General features: G+C 38.9%; 1 protein-coding gene across 8 annotated transcripts in view; it reads left to right on the top strand.

The window, feature by feature from the left end:
* Positions 1-21,095, top strand: part of LOC125226328 (microtubule-associated protein futsch-like) — a 67,773-nt gene that overhangs the window by 23,028 nt on the left and 23,650 nt on the right. For all 8 annotated transcript variants that reach the window (XM_048130281.1, XM_048130285.1, XM_048130284.1 and 5 more), the window contains 3 exons: positions 3,282-6,479; positions 11,977-12,072; positions 12,240-12,338. In XM_048130281.1, the coding sequence (XP_047986238.1) occupies positions 3,282-6,479; positions 11,977-12,072; positions 12,240-12,338 (3,393 nt within the window). The remainder of the gene's footprint in view (positions 1-3,281; positions 6,480-11,976; positions 12,073-12,239; positions 12,339-21,095) is intronic.

The raw sequence follows: 21,095 nt of genomic DNA, 5'->3' as shown, positions 1-21,095 counted from the left end.
GCACTTACAAATAGTGTGATAGGGCTGATGTTTTATCATTTATCACGCGACCATAATTGTCTGCCTGGAGGTATCGGCCTTTAGCCCTTCACACACGTCTTTGAATAATGTTTGCGGGGATAGGCAGGCTGACGATTTTTAATCTAAGTATAGAAAAGTAACGCAAAATGAAGTGCAAAGTAATTTGAAATACACCTAGATAAACAATCAATTGAATAAGGAACGTTATCTACATATTTAGGTAAATTTAAGTCACATGAGACATGAACAGAGAAGGAAAGCTAGATGATGCGTATTTTTTCTCTGTCTTCTTGTATCCTACCTTTTTTACAGTTTTAATTTCTCAAAGGAGGTCAGTAGTTGACTACAAACTCAAAATAACACTCTTGAAAAAAATTAAGGGTCATTGACCTTTCACAGTAAATTGAGGTAGTGTGAGTGAAGGGTGTTTGTGTGTGTAATGGGGTAATTTGACAGATTCTGAAAATTCTCCCTGCTCTACCCCCTCTTAAGGGTTAAGATCGTATTCCGGATTGAAAATCGTTCCGCATTCAAGGACTCTCAGATTTGAAAAAAAAAAACCTACGCACGAGCGGGTTAGTGAAGAGCACCCCCAGAATTCGGGCAAACTTTAGAAATGTTCTTTAGTACAGCATTAATAGATATTCCTTACCTATATTTTACCGATTGCTAAACAACGAAGCCGTGAAATACCGGTTGGACAAACTTTGAGACATTTATCACCGCTTAAAGTAGAGCCAAATATTATTAACATGTATTGTTGGTCATTACCGAACGAAAAATGTTAGACGTTAATAACAGACGTTTTAATTACCGTGAGTTGAATTTTCATAACAGGTGTACCAAAATGCGAATGTTTCTATGCAACCTGCTATTGAATCAGAAGAAAAGTTTGCACCCGTATCGACGAATCTCAATTATTAGAGAGGAACTCCGGGGTTATGCAATTTGGCCAAGTTTTTAAACAGGAAAGCATTTATAAAAGCCTCAATAGGGATGATAGATTATAAATGTATGCCTCAATTATCTTCGATATGCGGATAACATCGTCATCTTCAAAGAAGCACATGTTCCCCGTCAGATGCTGGAGGAACTGTATGCCGTCGGTGAGTGTTGGGTTAAAGTAGTTAAACATATGTACAAATTGAAAGTTACGGCAAGGACAGGCTTATCCAAAGCTCCATATATCAGCCTTTATAACAAGTAACAGAGGACAACTTATCCGGAACAACCAATAAAGCTTGGGTTAAGGAATCCCATAAAAAACTAACAGAGGTAAGTCATAATAACAAAATCATCCTTCAATGGACCAAAGGACACAGTGGATCTCGAGGTGATGATGTGGTCTACGAGCTGGCCAGGCAGCTGGGGTCGACTGCCGATTCTCCTGATGCCCCTCAACAAGGTATGCTCAATAGGAAACTACACACAGCACACTGGCAAAACCAGATCAAATGCTGCTTTCAAACAAGCCAAGCCTAGCATCAATGGAAAACTCACAAAGACGCTGCTTCAACTAGGGAAAGTCCGCATGAGAATGGTAACCATCAATGTCAGAACAGGTCGTAGACTATTTAACAAACATATTTTCATAACAGATGCTATGAACATTCCCCTGTGACGAGGGTGCCTCTCACCTGGTGATGGAGTGAGTGGCTCCATTCAGGAAAAAACATCTCGGATCCCCGAGAGACCTCTCCAAAGTTCTCCTACTCAACATTAAAGGTCTAATAGGATTTCTCGAGGAGATAAGCGGGCAGGACTAGCTAAATCCCCCACATCACGCAAAATAGGCACAAAACGTCGAGTTGTGGCGAACCATACACAATACAGAGACTTGGGTCGGCCTCGCTGCCGGTGGAGATCACAGGGAGGACTTGGATGCGTTTTCTAGGCTAAAGGACGTATTAAGGGCCAGAATACCAGTCACTGAAGACCAACATGTTTGATCAGTGTGTAACTGGGTACTTCTCACCGTGACATAAGCTTGCGAGACGTGGACACTAACAATGTACTAAATGAAGAGGCTAAAAGTTGCATATAGAGCACAACACGTTCGGTATGTCTTTCTACGATGGAAGCGAAACGAGATGATGCTGATGCGGCGACGGGTCAGAGTTATAGAGATCGGATTGCTACTCTAAAATGGGCTTCGGCCGGGCCAGGGCACGCAAGTCGTGATTGGAGGGAGTCGTGTATTGTTTTGGAAGCATAGCCCAGAAACCAGAAACAAGACCTGCCATAAAAGTTCGAAAAATTAGGAGAAAATTAATCTGTTACCTGTGATTGTCTTGAAGGCTTGATATTAGTGATATTGGCTCTACAATCTACATTAGCGGTAATAAGTAATATATTTCTGTGCGTAGGTGAATTAAGGTTTATTCGGTAGGTACCTATATCACGTTGTTTATTAGTAGTCGGATACTTCATAGATATGCCTTATTAATGCATTATATATATTTTATATTTTTCTTTTGGGGTGTGTTCTTCACCTTTTGTATGCAAGGATTATTTTAACTAAATATAAGTTTTCTCGAACACGGATCAGAGATCGCTTAACCTTTTAAACGCCAAATAGTGAAAAAGAATATGTCGTGCCCCGGACACCAGACAGACGTGAATCGCGATTATTTGAGCAAAATTAGGCGTTAAGAAGGCCCGCATGGGTCCCAAATGTAATTGGCAAAACTGATGGCCATGGTTAGCGTCCTTAGGAAGCATTTCCAACGACGGCCATATCCCACCATGGTGGTCAAAAGAATAATGTGATGAGATAGGAACTCAACAATGTCTAGTTTATTTATTTTGTATTATCTCGGTTGGTTGGCGCTGCATAACTAAAGAAATTTTATACATATAATCAAATATCTAAAACTGTACTTTACGTCCTATGAGTCCTATGACGTATTTTATTATATTCTGAAAGCTAATGGATTTCGGATACTATCATGTTCAGTTCTTTTCTTAATAAAATTGTAAGTACAATTGCAGAAATATCATATAAATATATATAATCATGTCTTTATTAGTGTTCTTTACATATCCCGCACCTTTTTTGGTCTTCTCTGTTTGGCCTAAAGGTTGACTGGGATTTTTTAAAACTCAATATCCGCCATCTTGGATTGGCGGCCATTTTGTTTAGCTACCATTTTGAGATGGCAATCATGGTTTTTTAACATCCTTTATTAAATGCTGTCTGTTTTCTTTATTTTTAGTATTTCTGATTTAACTTATTAAAATGTAACTCGTCTGCTTTTCAGAGACCAGCACCCTGATCAAACCGCTTCCAGTAGCAGAGATGGTAATTGAAGAAGAACCAGAAAATGAAGTTCAGAAAACAATTAACAAATCTAAGTCATCACCTTCTGCTGCTGACACTGCGGAACAGTCCCCCAACAGTGCAAGAAAAAGTAAGCGACTTTTAGAAAAAAGAACTAGAAGCAGTGGTTCCTACAAATCGGACCAGGATTCAAGTACTGTAGAAAGTAAAAACTTAAATGTATCTACTGGAAAGGCCCAAGATAGTCCATTAAATACATTGGTTAAATCAAAAAAATCTAATGATGAGCATTCTGAGTCCAGCATAGAATTGTTGAAAAAGAATGAGACAGCTGATTCAAAAATAAATAAATCAAACCACAATACAAGCACATCAGATTTTGAGACTTCTGTAAATGATAAGAGTAAAAGAAATAGAACAGAATCGTGGCCAGTGGTTACATCTGTCGAAAATGACTATATTACTTTTAGTGACAATGAACTACCTAAGAAAAAGAAAGGAAGATCAAGTAGAAATGCTTCCGGATTGGATGTGACCGATAGCCCTAAGATTGACAAATCCAATACATCCATAAATGAAAATACTTCACACTCATTTTTAGACACATCTTCAAAAAGGAAGAAAAAGAAAGCTGACACTGCCATTGAAAATAATTCAAAACCCTCCGAAGTGTTGACGCCGAAAAACGATAGTAAAAAAGATATTGCAAGTGAGAAATCTGACAACGGTGACGTAAACCGTGATATGGCAAAGTTATTTGAAAATACCCCTACCAATGTGCAGGCCACAGTGTATTTCGAGGACTCAGACTCAAATAGTGTTGGCGCGCCAACTTTCAGCAAAACTGAACATTTAGATAGTGAAGATCAATGTGTCCCGGAAGTAAAACACGATTTTCAAGACAAAATGTCGCCGAAAAAACTTAGTGCAAACGACAATATAACTGTATCAAACCAAGTTAGTGTAGATAATGTTCCTAACACTGAAATAAGTATTCCAAAAATAATTAGTGATGATATTAACAACAGTTGTGAGCCAATGGATATTGATGAAACCATCCATGAAGACATTTTACAAAAATCGCTAGAAACAACTCAGCAGTCCAATAAATCGTTGAAATTGTCACAACATAGTATTATAGAAGAAACTAATAGCTCTAAGAGAAAATCATCAATTTCAAACACATCTAATTTGTCGAAAAATGATAAGAGAAAATCATCTATTTCTAATTCTGGTACAAACACTCCAGATATCACGAAAAATGAAAAGAGAAAATCTTCAATTTCTAACTCTGGTACAAACACCCCAGATCTCTCGAAAAATGACAAAAGGAAATCTTCAGTGACAGAATCTAATTTAGACAATTCAGCAAATCATGCTAAAAATGACAAGAGAAAATCTTCCATTTCAAGCTCTGGGGCTGATACTCCAGATAATACCAAAAATGATAAAAGAAAGTCATCAATTTCAAATAGTACTGCAGACACTCCAGAGTTATTTAAAAATAATACTAACAACAAAAGCACTTTGATATTATCTCAAATAAAAGACGTTTCTTCTACCTCGGACAACTTGAAGTCACCTAAACTAGCAACAAATGAAGTATTATCCAAATCGGATATTGAGAAAAGTGACAAAAATAAAAAAATATCTAAAGGTAACCTTTCTTTGAATGATGTCAAAGGAACACCAAAACAAACCTCTATTCAAAAGCTGAAAATGCAGACTAGTACTCCTATTACTACCCAAGAGCTCGGTGTTAAAACAAAAACAGAAGAAAAAAAGCAAGAAGGCATGAAGAAAAATAAATCTAACTTTTCTAAATCAATTAATGAATCTGATTCAGACGTGTCAGAAGAAGACAGTGATGATAATGATTCTGACGAACATTCAGTTGAAAAGAATAAATACCTCGACGATGAAGCTGAAGAAGCGAGTGATGACTATGAATCAGGGGACAGTCAAGATGAAGAGGAAAGAAGATATGAAGAAGCAAATGAAATTGTAGAACATGGTGAAACTCTAACATCCAATGACGAGATGTCTGATGACACTGATTATGAAAAAGATTCGTTTGTTGTGAGTTCAGATGAAGATGATAATGAATTGCTTTCTGGCTCAGGAGATGACCTTTCGATGAGCGATAATGAACTGACAATGAGCAAGAAAAGTAAAAAGAAGTTTAACGAACGTAAATTAAAAGAACAAAAGAATGCATCTAGGGAAATGTTTGAATCACGCCACAAACTAAATTCTTCAGAGCCAAAATCGCCGACTCCTCAAAAGAAAAATCGAATGAGAATAGACTCGTCTTTATTAGCTTCAGATGAGGAAGTAGTTGTTAATCCTAAGAAATCAAATCGCATGCGCTTGGACTCTACTCTCAACGAAAGTGCCAAACTGGATGACGTGTCTCTGAACAAAAGCAATAATAATAAATCTAAGCAAGGCTCTGCCCTAGACACCAGTAATAGACAAGAAGATACGAATACATTGCAGAAAAAGGACAAGTCTATTTGTAACAAGAGTGCTACTGATGAAAATGAAATAACAGTTTGCAATGACAGCAACGTAGCCGACGCGGATCCTTTGCAAGTGCTTGTAAAACAAGAGCCAAAGACACCACAAAAAGATTTGAACATCTCTGTTGTTCAATTCACTGCCCGGGAAGAAATCGAAAATGTACAATTAACAGAAGGCAATTCTGTTATGAACCAATCTGGTACAGACCCGTTACAAGCCACAATGGCCTGTGAAGATTCGGATAGTAGCGAAAGTGAAGAAATCTTGCAGAATTATGACTCTGTACTTAAAAAACTAAACAAAGGCAATAAGACTAAAACTAGCAATAAAAATGTATCTTTGAACAGTGGCAATACAACTAAAAGGAATCAAGTGGAGCCAATTTTCGATCAATTAAACATAACCCAGACTAAAACATCAAAGAAAAATAAGGCTAATATGGAAAATATGTCAGACTCAAAACCATCGAAAATTTCAAAGGTAGAACAAGATAATGAAGACTCTTCAGATTCAATTGACCTTCAGCTACTATTCTCTGAAGACAACTGTGGCAGTGACGATGAACAGAAGTCTCAGCAAAACAAAGCAGACGACGACAGTTTGTTTATCCCACTTAAAAAATCTCCTGGCAAAACAAATATTCGGGATAGTATTGGTAAGTTGAGCATGTCTTCCATCGATTGTTATTTGTATTTAATGCTATTTCCTAATACAAATGTCTTTCTTTTTAATTTACTTTCTATTTTCTTTTATTTTTTCAAATCTTTTTAATTTACTTTCTATTTTTTATATATGCGTGTTTTAAAAATCCTTTGCAAGCTCATTGTATTACAGGGGTACCTAAATTGCCCTTTAATTTGCTTTTAATCAAACAACATTTGTGACAGACTCCTTTTTACATTTCTGGATAGTAATCTGCAATACAAGCTTTCCAAGAAAAATAAAATAATTTATTCTTAAAACTTTATCGTTGTATAAAGCTTTGGAATTCGATTCGACCCAATGATTTTGTAAGATTGACTGATCAAAAATCAAAATAAAAAAAAATCAAAATAATTTATTCAGAAAATAGGCCACAGGGGCACTTTTACACGTCACATGTACATATTTAGAAAATATTTAAAATTGAATTGAAATTACAATTGATACTATACTATCTATACTTTCGGGTAGGTGTATAAAAAATTGCAAGTCACCTGATTTTTGAAAAGTCCATTTATTATTTATTATTGAAAGTTATAAACAAAATTTATATTTAAATTATGGAGGCCGTGAACAACATCCTGGAGACACAGAAGAAGTTTGAGGCGTCCATCAACAAGCGGTTCAATGAGCTGGATGCGGCACTGAAGTCGGCTTCTCCTCACTCTCACCCCACCATAGCTAGTCTCAATAAGGAGGTCACCGACTTCAAGGAGCAAGTGTCAGCGATGATGAATCTCCTCAAGCAACAGATCTCCGCAGTTATGGGTATGGTGGACACTATTGAGATGCGCCATCGGAGGAAATTCCTTCTTTTTTCTGGCATTCCGGAGGCAAGCAGTGAGGATATCACTGGCACTGTTGTTAACATCTGCCAAAATAATCTTCAGCTAGCTGATGTGAACAGCGACTCCATTCTGGTCTGTCACAGGCTCGGTGCACCAAAGGACGGCCGACCGAGACCAGTTCTGGTCCGTTTTTGTGATGCGCGGTTGAGAAGCTTGGTATGGACAAAGAAAACAGCCTTAAAGGGCACTCCGACTGTCATTTCCGAGTTCCTCACCCGTGAGCGACAGACAATGTTCCACACAGCTCGGGAATATTTTGGAATGCGCAAAGTGTGGACCATGGATGGCAATATTTTTGTCAAATTGCCCTCTGGGAAGAAACAGCGGCTATCTTCAGATGAACACCTCCAAACGCTGATGTCAAAGCATGCAGTCCGCAGCTCTGAAGCGGTTAGCTCCGAGACCGCTGACGCTGCAGCGCCCGCAGATGTGTTGCCTGAGGTTGCTGAACCTGCGCTAGCCGCTGCGGCTACCGCCACGGCCCCCGTCGCTTCAAACATCGCGCCGCAAGTCTCTGCGGCGACTGGCAAGGGAACAGCGACGGCTGCGACCAGGAGGCCGGCGTCGAGACGATAGAGGGGTTCACATGTGACTAGTGATAGTTATCCTTCTTGTTTTACATGTCACAAACAACGCAGTTGAGCAATTATTGCTAAACAATTTTTACAAATCTACCGTAAAAGTTTTATAATTGTTTTTTCTATGCTAACCAGGTATTATTACAAATTCTCCAACTCGAACGTCAAATGTCAATAGCCGTCATGTTGACAGATGTCAAATTACGCGTTTTGTTTTTGCACGAAGTATGTGTCGGCCGTTGGAAAAACTAAAGTTTGTCACAATTCAGTTCTTTCTTTTTTCTTTTGTCACTCACACTTGTAATTTCTGTTGTATTAATGACTATGTCTGATGTGTTTTTGTTCGACTTGAGATGCTTTACTGTTGCTAATGTATTGTGTTATGTTACTAGTGGTCAACTGGCAGGATAAACCGAACATAGTTGGTTAAAATATCATAATTATATTTATATAAGCTTAGTAAAATATATTATATACTTATTACTTATATATTTATTATATATATATTTTTTGTATTTGTACCTACGTTAGTGAGATATTTATGTCGGATAATGAGTCTTACCTTTCTGCTTGCGACTTGTCTGCTTCTTTTTACTCGCTTGATAGCTCGGGCGGGGAGCCGGATACTCTTGGGAACCGTCTCACGTTCACTTTTGACGATGATCGTAAACACTTCAACATCTGCCACATCAATGCCCAGAGCATTCCAAGCCACTATAATGACTTCATAGACACTTTTTCCTCAAATAATATACATGCTATACTGGTTTCAGAGACATGGCTTAAGCCTGATCTACCCTCCACTTCTTATGGCCTCTCCGGTTTTGTGTTGCTGCGTAACGACCGCGTGGGTAAACGTGGCGGTGGTGTTGCCATATACCTCCGTAGCGATATTACCTACAAAATAATTACTTCTTCATCTTCGAAATACACTGGTTCCATTGAATATCTGTTTGTGGAAGTCAATGTGAGGGGGTCACTTGCAATCCTTGGTATAGTATATTGCCCTCCTAACATAGACTACTTCACTGACTTTGAATCCCTATTATCTCCGATTAGCTCCATATACACGCATCATTTTATAATGGGTGACTTTAATACCGATCTTTTAAAAATTAACAGTAGATCGCGAAAACTATTACAAATCGTAGAGTCAGCGGGCCTTAATGTTCTTCCTTTGAACGCTACCCACCACAATCGTGAGGCCCCGGATTCCTGGCTTGATCTCATTCTCACGTCGTCGAAGGAACTTGTTGATAAAGTTGGCCAGTTTACAGCGCCTGCCTTTTCTCACCACGATCTTATTTTCATGAGTTATCGTATCCGGCCTCCCAGACCGCAACCCAAGTTTGTTCAGTTGCGTAGCTTTGCGAGGCTGGATATTGAACAACTAAAGCGTGACGCGTGCGCTGTGGACTGGACACCGGTGTTCGCGGCATCCTCAGTGGAGGAGGGGGTAGCTTCCCTAAACAATACTGTTTTAAATCTTTACGACATTCACGCGCCGGTTCGTACTGTCAAATTGAAGCGACCTCCTGCACCTTGGATAACTAAGGGGATCCGAATGGCCATGGCAAGACGCGACCGGGCGTTCCGAAAGTTTAAAAGTAACCGGTCTGACGAAGATTGGCAATTCTATAAGACCGCAAGGAATCGGTGTAACAGGTTGGTCAGAGCAGCTAAGCGCAAATATATTTATGATAACATAGTTGGTTCATCTCAGGCTGATACGTGGAAATTTTTAAAATCTATTGGCGTCGTCAAATCTCATAACTTAAGTGACTCACTCTCTTCTTTCCCGATTAACGATCTAAATCATCACTTTGCAAAAAATTCTTCTTTGGACCTCGTCACAAAAGATTTGAGCATATCGTATATTTCCACGTTGCCAATTACTTGTGATAAATTTTCTTTCTCCCCCGCCACTGATGATGAAATACATAAAATCATTTTGTCTATTAAATCTAATGCAGTTGGCAATGACGACTTGAGTAGGTTAATGGTTATCTGCATCTTAGAATGTATTCTCCCGGTTATCACTTCTCTCATTAACTCTTCTATGTTCAGTGGGGTTTTTCCGTCAATATGGCGGAATGCCCATGTTATCCCTTTGCCCAAAATTTCTAGTCCCGTTTCGCTTAAAGACTTTCGGCCTATATCAATTCTTCCGTTCATGTCAAAAATCCTGGAAGCAGTGGTTCATAAACAATTATCTGCCCACATCTACTCCAACCAGCTACTGTCGCCTTTTCAATCTGGTTTTCGACCTGGCCACAGTACCTCGACAGCTTTGCTTAAGGTAGTTGAGGATGTAAGGCATGGTATGGAAAACTCCATGCTGACTGTATTAGTTTTAATAGATTTTTCAAACGCCTTTAATGCAGTTGATCATGATCTTCTACTTGCTTCTCTCAAACAATTGAATATCTCATCATCGGTGGCAGAGTGGTTCTCTTCCTACCTCAAAAACCGACGGCAGACGGTCCGCTCTGGTCAGTGTTTTTCTGACTGGCTGGAGCTGACCTCTGGTGTCCCACAGGGTGGTATATTGTCTCCTCTTCTGTTCTCCATTTTTATTAATTTAATTACACGTAGCCTTAGCTGTTCTTACCACCTGTATGCTGATGACTTGCAACTCTATACGCAAGCGAGTATTAATGATATCGGGTGTGCAATCTCCAAAATAAACGATAATCTTAACCGCATCTCTATTTGGTCCCGTGATTTCGGAATTGCCGTTAACCCCACTAAATGCCAAGCGATTGTTTTGGGAAGCCCCCGCTTGCTTGCGTCAACAGATCTGGCTCATATTTCACCGATCCTCTTCGAGAACACGTTGATCCCTCTGTCAACACAGGTTAAAAATCTCGGTCTCATTATTGACAGTGGTTTGACATGGGAGCCTCTCGTAACAGACATTAGTAAGAAGGTGACAAACATATTACGGGCGCTTTACCGACACAAAAATTTCTTACCGGTCAGCACTAAAACGCTTCTCGTACAGTCGCTGATACTGCCAATTATTGACTACGCTGATGTATGTTGCACCAACATTACACAAGCCTCGCTGTCCAAGCTTGATCGTCTCCTAAATAACTGTATAAGATTCGTTTTTAATCTTCGCAAATATGACCATGTCTCCGCTTTTCGCCGTAAACTTAATTGGCTCCCAATTCGTGAACGTAGGTCATTGCGAATCTTGTGTGCTCTTTATTCGATCCTATTTGACCCAGCTGCGCCCAATTATCTCAGGACCAACTTTCAGTTCGTAGCGGCTCGGCCGGGTTGTGAGCTGCGTCCTTCTCGTGCGCTGAAACTGGCTGTCCTCCTCATCGCACTGGATTCTTGTCCAACTCGTTCAGCTGTCAGGCAATTCGTCTATGGAATGCCCTCCCTCTGCCTATCAGGCAAGCTCAGAGTAAACTCTCTTTTAAAAGCAAGTTGCGTAAGCACTTATTTGCAAACATTCGAAATTAAAGTCTACTTGATGTCTCGCACTAGGTACATTTATTTATTTATGTATGTGTATTTTATTTATATATTTGTATTATACTAATATATATGTAGGTTTATTTATTGTATTTGTGTATGTTTATTTTATAATAGTAGGTATCGACTTGTATTTAATCATTACAATCTCATACTGGCTTTATAATATTGTGCACCAAACTAACTATCTCTGTTTTGCCCAATGGTTGACTGGTAGAGAATGCCTTAAGGCGTTAAGTCCGCCATTTGTACTTTTTATTGATAATTTGTGCAATAAAGTTTAAATAAATAAATAAATAAATATACTAATTCTAATGTTATGGTATCAATAAGCATTCGCCCGAGGCACGTCTACAGAAACTTAGTGATGGTTCATTTCGCGTAATCTGCCAAGACGAGACAAGCTAAGCGCAAGGGCACTACCTACCACCTACCGTTTCTCGATTTTGAATCCTCACAACTTTGATCTGGATATTACCAGATAAATAACATTATCAGGATCGTGATATCAATAGAATCCTATTGTTTCTTTCAGTTATGAATGCGTCGCAGCAAAATACTACTCTGAACGAAAGTACCAAAAAGAATAGAAAATCTTCTGTGGGACCAACAGATACAATTGATGGGCAAGGTTTGTATTATGCTTGCTTTTATAAACATGATGACAAACATTGGGCATTTAGACTACGAATCACTAACAGAAGATTTTTTACATATTATAATCATTATTTTGACGAAATTTTGCGCGTTACGTGTTTAGTTACCTCGCTTATTAGACTGTTCTACTTTTGTTTCCAGATATTTTGAATGTATCTAAGAATATCTCCCTGAATGAAAGTGGCACAAAGAAGAAAAAGAAACATTCCATTTCAGAATCAGCTGAAGAGGGGACCAAAGGTAACTCTAATTTAATACTAGTTAACTTTGACAATAATTTGTTCTATGCAAAGACATATAACTCCGTATAGACAAATATATGGGATATCGGTCCTACATCTGATATCGGATCGGATAATGTGAAAACGCACTAAGACGGAAGTATTATTTTCTGATTATTTAATTTTTATTGCATTACATTACAAACAAGCATACGGCCCGCCTGATGTAAAGCGGTCACCGTAACCTATGGACGCCTGCAACTCAAACAGTGTCAAAAGCGCGTTGCCACCCTATTAGAAACATGTACACTCCCTTTTGCTGTGTTAAGTACACAGCAAAAAGGAATGTACAAGTTCTAAGGAGGGTTCGGGTAGCCGACGACTCAAAGGACAATAGACGGAACAAGTTAGTTCCGTAAGTGCTCCCGTCATCAACACACCGCACCCTCGTTGAGCTCTGGCACCCTTACTCACCGGCAGGAACACAACACTATGAGTAGGGTCTAGTGCTATTATTTATTTGGGGTATTTTTTACATATCGAATATTAATGGGGAATAAAACAATATATTTGTGGGATATTGTTATGCCTCGAATGAAAACCCAGCAATAAACAATGAGTAACTTTTAATTAAGCAGCAAATAAGAAATTAACAGATTTTACTAAATTCTTTCACGTTCGAACGCTCATCGTTCAAAACTATTCTCCCATCGCCTTTCACACCTACTGTCATTCTACTATAATACAACGTTCTGTTTCACGCCATCACCTTACGTTCCGATCCCACATTCTCGGCTGTCCTGCTCTCATATCTGCCCTCAGATGGGCATTTCTCAGTGTTTAAATTTTTTTGTTTTCGATGGCAACAGTTTTACATGAATCCTGTAAGAGTCACATGAAATCCTGTCAATTTAAATAGAAGTCGCGGATTTGTACCAGAAACAAAGAAAACTCATGGTTCGGGTACTAATGCTGCCACCGAAATCAAAAAGTTGAAACACTCTGAGAAATGCCCAGATATACTTCAACGTTCATTCATCTAACTACATCTCATTCATTCAACATTACATTTCAACATAAATTGAAAAACATCCGACAATATAAGCATTAGATATAAAAACAATAACTGTAACAACTTTTAGCATTTTACAACACAACAACATTTTAAATATTCACCAAACTTACTAAACTTAATAAAGTAACAAATCAAGTTAACTTTTAGGCACCAAGAATTTCTTACACGAGATAAAGTTTCATCTTCACAGTACTTCTGAAAGCTCTTTTCTTTAATGCTTTACCTCGGGCAAAGGTAATATGTATAGGGTCACCAAACGTCTGCCGCTGCAACTGCCACTTGCTAATCACCTCTGCTCTAGATGTCGACTTCATCGGGTAGGGCCACACACACTTGGTGAACGCATCAACAACTGTAATTGTGTGATCGTAGGGCTTCTTCGTCTCAGTGAATGCCCTTTTCCTCATTCTCATAGCAAAATGACCATTACTATGCACCTTATATGCAACTTCCTTCCCCATTACCTTAGGCACCACCGTTTGCTGTTGGTCTCCTTTGTTTGGCATGCCATTTTCCAAACACAAGTCATTATAGTCACCATCTTTCAAAACTTAATTATTAATTAAGTAATTTATCTATGCCTATATTTGACATCTTAGCTGTGTAATTTATAAAATGTAATAAATTGACTCAATCCTTGTGTATATTTGTAATGAATTATTGTGTAACAAATTATATTGACATTTTATTGTACATACTTTAAATAATTGTTAAATATTGCATGCCTTGCTTGGTAGAACATAAGAACTGCTTTTCAATGTTATCATCTTATGTAATCTCACTATGTTCTTGCAATAAACGATTGACTATTGGCTATAAAATCAGCTGTTTAGTCGCATTGAGCTCTTCATTTCGCCACAGGGATAATTATCATCTTTCAGAGTGATCTTGAGCTCGATCGGCGCTTCCTTAGTCTGCATACTCGACAACCAAATGCTCGACGTTTTCCTAACAGTACCATCGCGATCAGAAACAGTGAAGTTCTCACTCACGCAATCCACTTTAAATTCGTCGAAAGAGTTTTTGTTGATTAGGTTATATCCACTGCCAGAGTCTATTAACGCCTGCGTTTCTACGTCACATAAACTTTAAAGGTTTTTTTAGTAGTTTTCGTCTTCATATCATCTACATTATCGTATTAAGTATTTTGTTGCAATGTTTACATCGTGCCGACAACTGTTTCCGCCATGTTGACAGCTGTCTCGTCATTGGCCAATATTCCAATCATGACCGCTTGTCGACGAATATCTGTCGCCGCGGACTGCTTTACCGATGGAGCCGCTTGCTAATTCGCCTTTTCTCCCGAGCCATAGGTGCAACACTGCTTTACCGACGGATCTGCGCAACCAGCATGGTCGCGCGATAGACGATAAAATATCAGGCCGTCCCTATCGCACTTACATATAGTGCGATTGGGACGGCCTGCTATTTTATCACTTATCGAGCGACCATAATTGCTTGCCAGGTCTTCGAAGGACACTCGCTGAGTCGCTGCTTATATGGTCATAATAGACGGAGAGCTGGCAGAGTTTTGGAGTAGGTCCTTGAGGCAACCTGGAAAGGTGCTCAGAACATCAGGTCTGCAAGTCTGGCTTTATCGAGCTATAAATTTTTAAAGATTTAATTTTTTGAGGCCCAAAAAAGGTGTTTGAGGCAACCTGGAATTATTAAAAAGTGAAATTAGAGTTCCTCAGAATAGTCATACTTGTTATGGAGAATTTTTGGCCAAAAGCTGCACTTTTGGAAGGAAGCAAGCCGCTTTGCATGGTGATAGTAGACATCATAGTAAACGATTTTTTCCGAGGATATCGAAATTTCATCCCTTAGGAAGCCGAGCGTAGCGAGGTGTTTTATGAAAATGAAAAAAATTCTATCTTTTTATTGTATCGTCCGATTTTGACAAAACGTATCTCAAATGAAAGGTATTGATTTGTGTAATTTAAAAAAAATACAAGAAAAAAAATTGAAAGAAAAGTAAGAAAAAAATAAAAACAATAAATTTACGTCTCGCACTGAATAACTTCAAAGAATGACAGACAAAATGTACAATGTCGATATACGAGTTTTTTCTAATCGAAGATGGATAAATTTTTAGTTGAAAACTGAAGACCGCATCGAAATCAGATTAGCATTTTTTATGATACAAGTTGCCAAAGTTGGGAAAGATCGTTTTATATGGCCACTTTGAAATTCCTTTGCCAGAAAGTCAGAAATAATATGTTTTTCTGACACAGAAAAATACATAGTAACAGTACACATCAAAATAAAATTAAAAATTCCGAGGATATTATAATTTCATCCCTTAGAACGACGAGCGTAGCGAGGTCGGTTACGAAAACCGAAAAAAAAATCTAATTTTTTTGTACGTCGTCCGATTTTGACAAAACATGTTTCATTTGAAAGGTATTGCTTTATGTAACTTAAAAAAAATATTGAAAAAAATTGGAAAAAAAATGTAAGATTTAAAAAAAAAACCTTAATTTTCGTATCACACTGAATAACCGCAAAAAACGGTAGACACGGTGTATAATTTCGATATATGATTTTTTTAAATTAAAGACAAATAAATGCATGATTATAAACTAAAAACCGAATCGAAATCGAATCAGTAGTTTTTAAGATGCAAGTTGTCAAAGTTGGCTTAGTTTGTTTATATGGTCGCTTATAAATTCCTTAGCCAGAAAGTCAGAAACATTATATTTTTCTTACAGTTAAAAGTGTGCATAGGTAATAGACATCATTATAAACATTTTTTTACAAGGATATAAAAATTTCATTTCATTTTTTTCCCAATTTTTTTCAATATTTTTTTTTAAGTTACATAAAGCAATACCTTTCAAATGAAACATGTTTTGTCAAAATCGGACGACGTAAAAAAAAAGAGATTTTTTCGACCTCGCTGCGCTCGTCGTTCTAAGGGATGAAATTATAATATCCTTGGAATTTTTAATTCTATTTTGATGTGTACTGTTACTATGTATTTTTCTGTGTCAGAAAAACATATTATTTCTGACTTTCTGGCATAGGAATTTCAAAGTGGCCATATAAAGCGATCTTTCCCAACTTTGGCAACTTGTATCTTAAAAAATGCTACTCCGATTTCAATGTGGTCTTCAGTTTTCAACTACAAATTTATCTGTCTTTGATTTAAAAAACTCGCATATCGACATTGTACATTTTGTCTGTCATTCTTTGAAGTTATTCAGTGCGAGACGTAAATTTACTTTTTTTTTAATTTTTTTCTTACTTTTCTTTCAAAAATTTTTTCTTTGTATTTTTTTTAATTACACAAATTAATACCTTTCATTTGAGATACGTTTTGTCAAAATCGGACTACACAATAATAAAATAAATAATTAAAAAATTAAAAAACACGACTGCGGTTTTAAAGCAAACTGAAAAGATGAAAATAATCTTTAGATATGCTGGTCAGTCAACTTGATTAATATAAATTAGAATAATGAGTGTTTAGTCAGGTTCATAAATAGCTAAAGCAAAAGTTAATGCTCATGGAGGATATCGTGACCGTACCTGGATATTTTATTTCCATTGCAGTCGGGGGACAATGGACAAAAGCCTGACATGAAGGTCCCCCGACTGCAATTGAAATAAAATATCCAGGTACGGTCACGATATCCTCCATGAGCATTAACTTTTGCTTTAGCTGTTTATGAACCTGACTAAACACTCATTATTCTAATTTATATTAATCAAGTTGACTGACCAGCATATCTAAAGATTATTTTCATCTTTTCAGTTTGCTTTAAAACCGCAGTCGTGTTTTTTAATTTTTTAATTATTTATTTTATTTCTTACATTTTAGTGACCACTCAAACGAACCATAATTAATATTGTCTTTGGTTACCGCGATAGTTACTCATGAAATAAAACTATGGAAACGGATTAAATCGCGTATAATGAATTTAAAATTAATCCGTTTCCATAGTTTTATTTCATGAACCATAATTATTTTATTTAGGTCATGGTGTTGGTTCTTGATATTTTAGCATGAAACGTGTAGGTAACTTTATTTAACGGCATTCGCTTTTAGACACTTGTACTTTTGTTTTGTGCTTTAAGCACTGACAACATACCTATTGCATAGCCATAACTCGAGTACGGAGTACAGAGAGAATGGCACACCGTAACAACAACACTCTTTCTCTGCATCCCCACATAAACAGATCCTTCACTTGCCCGCAAAACTACAAATACTTACGCTTTTTTTAACTAATGCTAATGAGTTACCACGTAAAACTCAGCAGAATAGTAGTGACGCAGCCCTGGCCCGACGTTGGACCGCGTACAAGCCTCACTCGATTCTAACTACGAGGGCCTTCAACCACGTGCGTCGGGCTTCGTCCGACTCTATGTATGAGGGTGCCTTGGGCGCCCGGCCTTCAACCGAGTGCGTCAGGCTTCGCCCAACTCTATATGTGTCGCTTAACTTCAAATCTGGGTAAATCCATTTTGCTTTAAGGTTGAATATATAAAAAATATAATATGATCTGAAAGATAATCAACCTTATAGCAGAATGGATTTACCCAGTTTTGAAGTTAAGCGACACATATATGAGGGCGCCTTAGGCGCCCGGCCTTCAACCGCGTGCGTCGGGTTTCGTCCGACTCTATGTATGAGGGCGCCTTGGGCGCTCGGCCTTCAACCGCGTGCGTCGGGCTTCGTCCGACTCTATGTATGAGGGCGCCTTGGGCGCCCGGCCTTCAACCGCGTGCGTCGGGCTTCGTCCGACTCTATGTATGAGGGCGCCTTGGGCGCTCGGCCTTCAACCGCGTGCGTCGGGCTTCGTCCGACTCTATCTATGAGGGCGCCTTGGGTGCCCGGCCTTCAACCGCGTGCGTCGGGCTTCGCCCGTCTCTATCTATGAGGGCGCCTTGGGTGCCCGGCCTTTAACCGAGTGCGTCAGGCTTCGCCCAACTCTATATATGAGGGCGCCTTGGGCGCCCGGCCTTCAACCGCGTGCGTCGGGCTTCGTCCGACTCTATGTATGAGGGCGCCTTGGGCGCTCGGCCTTCAACCGCGTGCGTCGGGCTTCGTCCGACTCTATCTATGAGGGCGCCTTGGGTGCCCGGCCTTCAACCGCGTACGTCGGGCTTCGCCCGTCTCTATATATGAGGGCGCCTTGGGCGCCCGGCCTTCACCCGTGTGCGTCGGGCTTCGCCCGACTCTATGTATGAGGGCGCCTTGGGCGCCCGGCCTTCAACTGAGTGCGTCAGGCTTCGCCCAACTCTATATACGAGGGCGCCTTGGGTGCCCGGCCTTCAACCGCGTACGTCGGGCTTCGCCCGTCTCTATATATGAGGGCGCCTTGGGCGCCCGGCCTTCACCCGTGTGCGTTGGGCTTCGCCCGACTCTATGTATGAGGGCGCCTTGGGCGCCCGGCTTTTAGCCGAGTGCGTCGGGCTTCGCCCGACTCTATGTATGAGGGCGCCTTGGGCGCCCGGCCTTCAACCGCGTGCGTCGGGCTTCGCCCGACTCTATGTATGAGGGCGCCTTGGGCGCCCGGCTTTTAACCGAGTGCGTCGGGCTTCGCCCGACTCTATCTATGAGGGCGCCTTGGGCGCTCGGCCTTCAACCGCGTGCGTCGGGCTTCGCCCGACTCTATATATGAGGGTGCCTTGGGTGCCCGGCCTTCAACCTCGTGCGTCGGGCTTCGCCCGACTCTATGTATGAGGGCGCCTTCGACCGCGTGCGTCGGGCGTCGCCTGATTCTAAGTATGAGGGCGCCTTCGGCGCCCGGCCTTGGACCACGTGCGTCCTGCTTCGCCTGACTCTATGTATGAGGGTGCCTTCGGCGCCCGGCCAAGGACAGCGAGCGTCGGGCGTCGCCTGATTCTAAGTATGAGGGCGCCTTCTTCGGCGCCCGGTCTTGGACCGCGTCCGTCGGGCTTCGCACGACTCTAAGTATGTGGGCGCCTTCCGGCCTTCGGCCTCAGGAAATTGGTCAATATGCTATCTCAGGCTTGGAATAAAGTTAAGCTAGATTAAGTTTTAACGTTTTCAACCCTATTCGCGCCATTCATAGTCTATTAACTATTAGGACCCCGAATAATACCTATTGTTATTCCGGATACCTATATTTTCTATTATCCTCTATCTAAAGTCTTCATTTGAATGTCTCATTCAATAATATTTGTTTTTATTAGATTTGTTTAAGTTACATATTTTGTAAACTCTTAATCTCTCAAAAAAAGACATAAACGCATATAATGTGTATATATTATTAATCGCCTTTAAAAGCTCTTCATTTTGATACCCCACTTGATAGGTTTGCAAAAAAAATTTTTCTAAAGTTTGCGCATTATGACGTAATACGCCCGCCATATTGAATTTTAAGTGACGTCACATATCCTATGTTCATTGGGGTGACGTAAGGATTCCAATGATACATCACTCATTGAAATCGGTTAAGGCATTCAGAAGTTATGGTGGAACAAAGAAACTCACATACATACATACTTACACAGAAAAAAAAAATTACTTGAAGCAAGTAATATTATTTGAGTCAAGATCTTTTGGGATTTCGATATAAGGAAAATGGAGAATTACTTAGATTGAGATATAAAATGTTTCGCATTACAGTTCTTAGACCAAGAACTACTTTTTTGTATCAACATTTTAAATATCTCTTCCACTAAAAGCTAATAACTGTTGTTTCAAGAGAGAAAGCATTTTGACATAATTATTCCTTTTCTTAATTTAACATTGAAAGGCTCTTTAACGAAGATTGAATGTATTTTGTTTATAATAGTATTAAAAATTGGCTCAAAAGCGTTAGTTCTTATTGTAAAATAGCACATATTCTCTTCAAATGATGTAAGGCTCTTTTTTCAAAAGCTAAATTGTTTAACCCAAGAACGAAAATATTTAAAACAAGATATTTTCGTTCTTGGGTCAAACAATTTAGCTTTTAAAAAAGAGCCGTACATCATTCTCTTCAAATGATGTAAGGCTCTTTTTTTAAAAGCTAAATTGTTTGACCCAAGAACGAAAATATCTTGATCTAAATAGCTGATTAATTTACTCAAGAGCGTTTTGTTCTTGTTGTCAAATGGCCCATATTCCGGTCAAATGATGTAAGGCTCTTTTTTTAAAAGCTAAATTGTTTGACCCAAGAACGAAAATATCTTGTTCTAAGTAACCGAGATAATTTACTCAAAAGCATTAATTGTTCTTGCAAAATAGTTCCTTTCTTGTTGTAAAATGGAACTTATTCGAATCAAATGAAGTAAAGCTCTTCTTTTAAGAGTGTTTAATTCTTCTTATAAAAAGTGTCATTCTTGTCGTAAAATGGAACGTATTCCAATCAAATGAAGTAAAGCTCTTCTTTTAAGAGTGTTTAATTCTTCTTATAAAAAGTGTCATTCTTGTCGTAAAATGGAACGTATTCCAATCAAATGAAGTGAAGCTCTTCTTTTAAGAGTGTTTAATTCTTCTTATAAAAAGTGTCATTCTTGTCGTAAAATGGAACGTATTCCAATCAAATGAAGTGAAGCTCTTCTTTTAAGAGTGTTTAATTCTTCTTATAGAAAGTGTCATTCTTGTCGTAAAATGGAACGTATTCCAATCAAATGAAGTAAAGCTCTTCTTTTAAGAGTGTTTAATTATTTTTATAAAAAGTGTCATTCTTGTCGTAAAATGGAACGTATTCCATTCAAATTAGGTAAATCTCTTCTTAATCA

The sequence above is a fragment of the Leguminivora glycinivorella genome, chromosome 5, assembly GCF_023078275.1.
Source record: "Leguminivora glycinivorella isolate SPB_JAAS2020 chromosome 5, LegGlyc_1.1, whole genome shotgun sequence".
Taxonomy (NCBI): Eukaryota; Metazoa; Arthropoda; class Insecta; order Lepidoptera; family Tortricidae; genus Leguminivora; species Leguminivora glycinivorella.
The sequence above is the reverse complement of the archived record's forward strand: the minus strand, read 5'-3'. Positions and strand labels throughout refer to the sequence as shown.